This window comes from Cupressus sempervirens, chromosome 7 (genome assembly GCF_028749045.1).
Source record: "Cupressus sempervirens isolate cs-2001-9-10 chromosome 7, ASM2874904v1, whole genome shotgun sequence".
NCBI lineage: Eukaryota > Viridiplantae > Streptophyta > Pinopsida > Cupressales > Cupressaceae > Cupressus > Cupressus sempervirens.
In genome coordinates, this window is record NC_143124.1 from 329,251,866 (window position 1) to 329,261,244 (window position 9,379).

The 9,379-nt window shown below is 32.5% G+C and overlaps 1 protein-coding gene across 1 annotated transcript; it reads left to right on the top strand.

Annotated features, from left to right (window-relative positions):
* Positions 1 to 1,608: 1,608 nt before the first annotated feature.
* On the top strand, positions 1,609 to 6,051 carry LOC149546763 (outer envelope membrane protein 7-like). Its single transcript, XM_089791346.1, has 2 exons — positions 1,609 to 2,036; positions 5,764 to 6,051. Exons 1-2 carry the CDS (start codon positions 1,795 to 1,797, stop codon positions 5,765 to 5,767), a joined length of 246 nt encoding a protein of 81 aa, XP_089647472.1. The 5' UTR covers positions 1,609 to 1,794; the 3' UTR covers positions 5,768 to 6,051.
* The last annotated feature ends 3,328 nt before the right edge of the window (positions 6,052 to 9,379 follow it).

The window sequence follows — 9,379 nt, forward strand, 5'->3', positions numbered from 1 at the left end:
GTTAATTTAATGAAAGTTTAATATTACTATGAATGAATAAATTTATTTATCATATGATCATCAAGTATAATAAATTTAACTTTTATTCTTGAACATATCTCTATTTTTCTCCAGGGCAGTCTTACATTAGTGATTACTATGTAACAAATGCCTTATCAAATTTTATATTAAAATATAAAAGTTTAAAAATTAGTAAACAACCATTTACTATTTGATAACTATTTCTACAAGAAATGCCTATCAATTTTTTAAAAGTTGAATAACACTATATACTTCATTAATTTTGCAGATATACAAACCTTTATAAGTAAGAAGAGTAGATAGAAATTTCCGAGGATCTAAAAACTTATGTTTCAACAAGTGCCATTTAATAGCTTAGTAATTGTCTTTAGTTTTAGTATAAATTCAATTTTCATTTGATAAATTTATTGTAGTTTATAATATATATATATATATATATATATATATATTTCTTAAAAGATTGTATAATATAAATATATATAATATTTTTAATTGAATGAAACAAATTAATTTGTAAAATATAATATTAAAAATCTTTAAAAATATCAAATATCATGTTTTAATATAAACTACATTATTAAAAATATAACTCTTAAAAACTTCATATTTTTGTACAACACTACTTAGCTTAGAAAAGTGATCATGATAGATCAGTAACAAAAAAGCATTCCCAATTTCATCCATTTAAAAAACTTTTATACCACCCAAAGATGAAAACCAAAAGTAGATGTAGGATCGCACAAAATAATTTGAAACAGTTGCGAATCGAAGGAAACTAAAGACAAGGCAGATTATAGGAGCATCTGAAGGTTACATCTGACTTCCAGAAGATTACAGAATCTATAGAATATTGAACATGAATGCTCGTTCGCTAATCCTAGTCTCCAATGATACTTTTCGAATCTGCTGTAGACTTACACTGCAAGTCACATTGAAATTCAATAGATAACATAAAATAGACTGTGGCGATGAAAGGTTTTCATCTGGAGTTTGTATTCTTCTTATTTGAGAAGATTCTTAGTCCACCTCTCACAACATTTCTTTTTCGCTTATTCAAACGGTCCTTGATTTTGTGCTCGACCACCTATCAATGATTTTTTCTTAGAGTGTTAGTAGATTGATGTGGAAGTGAAACACAAGTCAATAGCCTATTGGATTCTTTAAATTCAAAGGTGAGGTACACCTCAACGGGAGTTTTTCTTTAATTTGTGGCGAATCAAATAACTTAACGATTAAGGAACGTGTTTGGAAGGTCAAACTACATGGTGGTAAATCGGTAATCTTATTTCTAAGAGAACAATCTAGAAGATATTTTATTTGAGCAATCAGGAATAAAAAAAAAGTTAAAAAAATCAACTATTAGTACATATGTAATGGACTAATAGTACATGTACTATTTTTTTTTACAAATGAGCAATCAGCAACCAAAAAAAAAAGTTAAAAAAAAATCAACTAATAGTACATATACTATCATTTTCAAAAGCTTTTTAAAACGGATAATTGAAAACTGTCTAAGAGGATAAGGGGATCTAGATGTACCTGCCCTCTAAAGAATCCCACAATATAATGCGAAGCAATGGCATCATAGAAGGTGACTTTGAGAAATATTCACAATTGACTTTAAATGAGATCACTAAAAGTAGGTCGTTACCGGGAATATTGAACACGATGCCCTTCTCCTAATTCTCTTCCGCGATACATATTTATAATGAGCTGCAAACATACATTACAAGTCACATTGAAGAGTTAGATCACAGAAAATAGATTGTGGCAATGGAAGGGCAGACGAAGAAGGAGCAAGAAGAGAAAAAAGCGAAAGAGGGAAGGTCTAAAATGTCTTCAATCACTTCCTCTGTCTTCGCCGTTGCAGGGCTGGCTCTCGGGTGGGCAGCCATTGAGTTGGCTTTTAAGCCGACCCTTGATCAAAGCAGAGATGACATGAAAAAAGCCCTCGATCAAAATTACGATCCTGATGACGATGTTGACGCCAACAATTCCATCCTCAAGAGTTTAAGGTCATTTCTCTTTTTCCCAATATCTGTATCTCGGTTTTTATTAGGGTAGAGATTTTCTTTTGATTCTTTATTATAGCATTTCTAAAATCGGAGAAGGCGTTTTTTAAAAGATTCACGTCTCAGATCGAGGGTTTTTCACATTTTCTTTTAGTCGGAACAATTGATAATGCCCAAATCGTCTGATAGGTTTTTCTTTTGGGAAAACCAAAAGACCAACATCTTTTCAGGTAGACGTTTGGTTTCTGTCATCTTAATCGATAAAATTCGAAACACCCCCTGTCATGTCAGTTCTTGTTCATCCGCGAGTCATCCTAATTGAGAAGATTCTTGGATACCCAGCTCTTCTTTCTCCCTAATCAAGGAAAACCCAAATATCTACCTTTTGAAGTTGATCTTATTCAATCATTCAAACAATAGGGCATATTTAACCTATCAGATCATTTCATATCATGCTTATTCTGTATCAAAAAGATTCGGAAACTGTGTATTTGTGTTTGAAGCGAAACTTTATTGAAATTCGGGATCGAAGAATGTGACCTTTGTAATTTTTAGAAACAATTGTGGGTAATTGGTACGCGACTTTAAACTGTTCTAGCAATGGCAGCCTCATCAAACTTGAAATACGTATCTTTCATACTGATTCTTATCTGCCCACATTTCTTCGTAGTCAGATATTTTCAACTTATATTCCTTTAAATGTAGTGGACAAATAGACATTTTCTACAGCAAGTCAAATTCGGATATTGTTATCAAGTTTTGAGTTAAATTTATTGATCCATGTTTCATGAGCACTAGTTCACAAGAACTCATCTCTTAATAGAATGAATGAAACACTTGACACTTATTGCATCTAGGTGATGCTCTTATAGGTGAAGCATTGGACCTTAGAAGGTTATCCATCTCAATACTACAGTTCAAGTGCACTTAACCATAAAGTTTCTTCTAAAGTTAAGTATACTTAGCCTGCAACCCCATTTGCAAAATCTTCAGCAAGTGTGTTTCTTTATGAACCATTCATTTTAAATATAAAACCCTTTAAGTCATCAATTGATAACTAAGAGATATTTTCAACAACAATTCAAACTGAGATATTGCTGTAAGGTTCAATTGTCTAGTTTTCAAGTCAAACTCATTGACCCTTGTTTCATGAGTAGTTCATAAGAACCCATCTCTTATGAGATCAATTGGAACACTATCACTCATTGTTTTTAGATGATGTTCATATAGGTGAAGAATTTAGTCTTCTCAAGAGGTCACCCATCCTAGTATTACTCCAGCTCAAGCCTCTCCAAAAGATCCAATGCTTCAATTTTGTGACCATTCCCGAACACCTAACTACAATGAGTGTTAAGTGTTCCATTCATTTTCATTAGAATTGAATTTGAATCACTACTAATAAGACATGAATCAATAAATTTTACTTGTAAAATATTCAATTGAATTGTTTAAAATTGCCAAATAGAAGCTTGGAAATTTTTCATTCTATTTGTAATTTTCTTGTTTGGAAATTTTTCATTCTATTTGTAATTTTCTTGTGGATAACACAAGAAGTGGTTGTAGTCCTAATTGCAACAGTGCTACCAATGGTCAACTCCCTAAGACCGGTCTCTGGACCATAGCATTCAGGCGAAATCTTGTTTGATACCAATTATCCTATAACTACAGATTGAGTGCATGTAAAATTAATAGTTATTTTACCAGGAAGGTGCAACAATTGGTAAATTATTGGCTGGTTTGGATCTACGGACATGGTCCGATGTAGTGGGTTAATCCCCATTTTTTTCTTGTGGGTGCCCTTTTCAAACATCCAAATGCTGATATTTAAAATTCCAGAGTCCACAAAAAGATCTGCGTGCTGGTGCAGGGCATCTGGCAGCACTTGCCTAGATTAATTCAGGGCATCTGGCAGCACTTGCCTAGATTAATTCAGGAGGATTCTTACCAAATCTTATATTATCTTTAATGATATTGTTCTTTCACATTATCTAATGTTAGTGTTAGATTAGGTGCATGATCCAGAATAGTTACAGCGAAAAGTTAAAGACCTTCATATTTCAGTGATGATTGATCAATTCGCTGAAAATTTCTTCTGGGACCGCTTTATTGGAATGTCAACTTACACCTGATACTTTGTATATATTCTTAGTTTGTTTTGCTTATTTCTAGCAGTTGCAAATGAAAAAACTCTCATGGCTGCGGAAAACCTATGGACGGCTTGGATGTTTGTCTGTATATTTGATGCATTTAGCAAGATTATTCTTTTGCATTAGTGGTTATTTGGTATACTATAGTACTACATTTGAGCATATCTATTGTTTTTTATAATTTATTTAGTTGTTTTTATGAGTATGTAAAGTTATCTATACCAATTGTTTTTTATTATTTATTTAGTTGTTTTTATGAGTATGTAAAGTTACCTATTTGAGGAGTTGAAATGTTGGTTGCACAAATTTAGGGACTATTAAAGCAAAAGTATGTAAAATTTAAAAGCAAGATGTTATTTAGTCTGTATGCTTTATATTCTGGGGAATGGTAGCCCCTGTTGTCTGGGGAACATTAGAGCAAGCAGCTAGTAGGTTCAGCAGTAGAAACCGCCTAAATTTTGAGCAGAACGTTTAGAACAGATCAAGACATGTAAACTATTGAATTGTAAGAAGAGCAATGTAAAACACAAGGCTTAAAGATGTAAATTGTTAGGGCGCATTTGTCAGGAAAGGTGCATTTTTTTTTCTAGGTTAACACAGTTGAGGAAGCAACAGAAGAGAGTTGCATTGATCACTATACTTAAATTGATACAAAGGTTGGATGATTTCCTCGGATCAAAACTGACTAATTTCACCACTACAATTATCTTTGGTACTGTTTGAGCTATTCTCTCTGCATGATACTTCTCTCAGCCATTTTCTTTGACTGCTTAAAACTCAAAGGTTTGCTCTCCTTGAGCTTTTTGGGCTATCTCTTCTTAGGACTTGGCAACTTTTACCAATTCAAATAACAAAACGATATATGAACTCTTATTTCTACCTCATAGACTCGGCAACTTTCACCAATTCATCATATGTAAACAAATTGGTATAGTATACAACGAATAAACCCTTTTATAATAAATAGATGAAACCCTTTGAGAAACTAAGATCATCACAATTGTATTGATTATATGACACGAGACACAAAAATAAATGATCTAAATAAACTAAAGCATGTCAGTGCGAATCAGATGATATGAAATAGTTAGGTAATATATCATGTTCTAATGTAAATAACATTCCCTTATTTGATTTGTGGTTTTTATCGGAGTGATAATGGATTAAAATTTAAGATTTCTATCATGATGGTGATAAAAGAATATTAGTACTCTTAATCTATATTCTTGTTGGTATGTATTCAATGTTATATATTGTTTTTCCCATGAACATTTTACATTTTTTAAAGTTGCTTTACAATCATATGATTATAATTTTATAGGTAAATATATAACATACCATATTTGACCCCATCTCCCCTATCAATAAAAAGACATTCATCCTACTAACCATGCTTAAATCATAACTTATTTGTAGTCGATTTTGAGGGTAAGTTGTGATTGATACAATTTCCTTTAATAAGAATGTAATTATTCGTTTTGATCTTTTAAAGTCATGTACTTAAAGCAGGCCATTTGGTGAGATTGTGCCTTGCATGAACTATTTTGAGTGTTGAATTACAATTGTTTATTTTTATTTTGCAGGTGAGAAAGATAGTTCAAGAACAATGTTGTTGGCCCTTAATTTGGATGCTGAATTTTGTGTGACAAAAATTTATATGAAGTTGAAGATATCTTCTTTGGTGATGAGCCCACCAAAGAAGGTTCATTCACTAAATGAAGTTAGCCTTTGATGACCACAAGGAGTTGACGTTCTTGCATACTTTGTGGTCATTCTTTTTCATTGCTCAAGTTGAATTGATAAGATATCAATATATTTATAGACATGTATTTATGGTTGTTTGGCTTATAATAAATTATCTCGTTCAATTATGGCTTGAACATGTTTTGGCATAAGGAATGTCAAATAATTTTTTATTTGTACAAATCTATATATTCTTTTGGTTAACAATAAGTTGTTTTGTTCAATTGTACAATGGCCTTGTATTATAAGTTGTTTTGTTCATGCAAACAAAATCTCATAAAAATTATGGAGGTGTATAGTGATATATTAAATGGGATTTTGTTATTTGCCTAAATTTCAAATGTATGTTGTTGTAGACAAATTAAAATACACTACACTTGATCTAAGTGTAAGTTTTATGATTATGATTAAAGCATTTGGGTTCACCTTTTTATTTTTTATTTTTATGTAGATGTAAGAATGATACTTTTGGCCCTTTATCATTTGCTAGGCCTTTACCATCGTCTGTAATTTGGAGTATTTTGTAGGATGGTTGCATGACATTTTCTATGTGATTGAGAATTGCGGTGAAAACTTGGTAGACATCTTTAATGTTGAGGATTTGAAATTTATGGGGGGTTTGAAACTTCAACCCAAATAACTAAAAAATTGAAATTAGGAGTAACTAAATATTATTATTATGTAGGCCAATTTTTTTTTGCATCATCTTCTTTAATATAATATATTCCTTCAATAGATGGAAATTGTTGGCACATGAGTAACTTCAATAATAGTGAAGAATTGTATGTACAACTTTGCAAAAAGACATTCAAAAGTAAGGAATAAGCATTTCGAAAAATTGAAAGCATATGAAAAAATTATCATAGTTAAAGCTACTAACCCCCAAACAAATTCCACCTTGTATGGGAGTTCAATGGCTTGGCCTTGATGAAGAAGGAAATATAGGCATTTGTTTAACAAGATATCAATGTAGGTATAGAAACAAAATTTAGATGATATTGATTGAAATTTATATGATTTTCACGATAATTTGATTAATATTATAATTATATGAGAGTGACCTAAAATTACAAAAGTAATGCAAAGAAACAAATTAATTTAGATGTGACAACGAATGTATTGTACTAGGTTACCTACAATGTCTCTCGTGACGCTTCCTGCCCATGTTGCTTCAGCTCCTGCATGCAATGGTGTGTGGGAGAGTTGTGGTGCAGTGGTTGCTCTTCCTACGGCTAGGCTCCTTGCATCCTCGGTCAGGGTTTTTGGCCCCCTTCTTGCAGTGATTCCCAATGGTTCTGGTGCGACTGTTGTGGGCACCTCTCCTCATGTGGTTGGTGGTCGCTTTGCTATCTCCTATGCAGATGTGATTGAGAATTGCGGTGAAAACTTGGTGGACATCTTTAATGTTGAGGATTTGAAATTTATGGGGGGTTTGAAACTTCAACCCAAATAACTAAAAAATTGAAATTAGGAGTAACTAAATATTATTATTATGTAGGCCAATTTTTTTTTGCATCATCTTCTTTAATATAATATATTCCTTCAATAGATGGAAATTGTTGGCACATGAGTAACTTCAATAATAGTGAAGAATTGTATGTACAACTTTGCAAAAAGACATTCAAAAGTAAGGAATAAGCATTTCGAAAAATTGAAAGCATATGAAAAAATTATCATAGTTAAAGCTACTAACCCCCAAACAAATTCCACCTTGTATGGGAGTTCAATGGCTTGGCCTTGATGAAGAAGGAAATATAGGCATTTGTTTAACAAGATATCAATGTAGGTATAGAAACAAAATTTAGATGATATTGATTGAAATTTATATGATTTTCACGATAATTTGATTAATATTATAATTATATGAGAGTGACCTAAAATTACAAAAGTAATGCAAAGAAACAAATTAATTTAGATGTGACAACGAATGTATTGTACTAGGTTACCTACAATGTCTCTCGTGACGCTTCCTGCCCATGTTGCTTCAGCTCCTGCATGCAATGGTGTGTGGGAGAGTTGTGGTGCAGTGGTTGCTCTTCCTACGGCTAGGCTCCTTGCATCCTCGGTCAGGGTTTTTGGCCCCCTTCTTGCAGTGATTCCCAATGGTTCTGGTGCGACTGTTGTGGGCACCTCTCCTCATGTGGTTGGTGGTCGCTTTGCTATCTCCTATGCAGATGTGATTGAGAATTGCGGTGAAAACTTGGTGGACATCTTTAATGTTGAGGATTTGAAATTTATGGGGGGTTTGAAACTTCAACCCAAATAACTAAAAAATTGAAATTAGGAGTAACTAAATATTATTATTATGTAGGCCAATTTTTTTTTGCATCATCTTCTTTAATATAATATATTCCTTCAATAGATGGAAATTGTTGGCACATGAGTAACTTCAATAATAGTGAAGAATTGTATGTACAACTTTGCAAAAAGACATTCAAAAGTAAGGAATAAGCATTTCGAAAAATTGAAAGCATATGAAAAAATTATCATAGTTAAAGCTACTAACCCCCAAACAAATTCCACCTTGTATGGGAGTTCAATGGCTTGGCCTTGATGAAGAAGGAAATATAGGCATTTGTTTAACAAGATATCAATGTAGGTATAGAAACAAAATTTAGATGATATTGATTGAAATTTATATGATTTTCACGATAATTTGATTAATATTATAATTATATGAGAGTGACCTAAAATTACAAAAGTAATGCAAAGAAACAAATTAATTTAGATGTGACAACGAATGTATTGTACTAGGTTACCTACAATGTCTCTCGTGACGCTTCCTGCCCATGTTGCTTCAGCTCCTGCATGCAATGGTGTGTGGGAGAGTTGTGGTGCAGTGGTTGCTCTTCCTACGGCTAGGCTCCTTGCATCCTTGGTTAGGGTTTCTGGCCCCCTTCTTGCAGTGATTCCCAATGGTTCTGGTGTGACTGTTGTGGGCACCTCTCCTCATGTGGTTGGTGGTCGCTTTGCTATCTCCTATGCAGATGTGATTGAGAATTGCGGTGAAAACTTGGTGGACATCTTTAATGTTGAGGATTTGAAATTTATGGGGGGTTTGAAACTTCAACCCAAATAACTAAAAAATTGAAATTAGGAGTAACTAAATATTATTATTATGTAGGCCAATTTTTTTTTGCATCATCTTCTTTAATATAATATATTCCTTCAATAGATGGAAATTGTTGGCACATGAGTAACTTCAATAATAGTGAAGAATTGTATGTACAACTTTGCAAAAAGACATTCAAAAGTAAGGAATAAGCATTTCGAAAAATTGAAAGCATATGAAAAAATTATCATAGTTAAAGCTACTAACCCCCAAACAAATTCCACCTTGTATGGGAGTTCAATGGCTTGGCCTTGATAAAGAAGGAAATATAGGCATTTGTTTAACAAGATATCAATGTAGGTATAGAAACAAAATTTAGATGATATTGATTGAAATTTATATGA

Excerpts from the sequence above, each read along its gene's own strand:
- LOC149546763 (XM_089791346.1), top strand. The coding sequence starts at position 1,795 with ATGGAAGGGCAGACGAAGAAGGAGCAAGAAGAGAAAAAAGCGAAAGAG.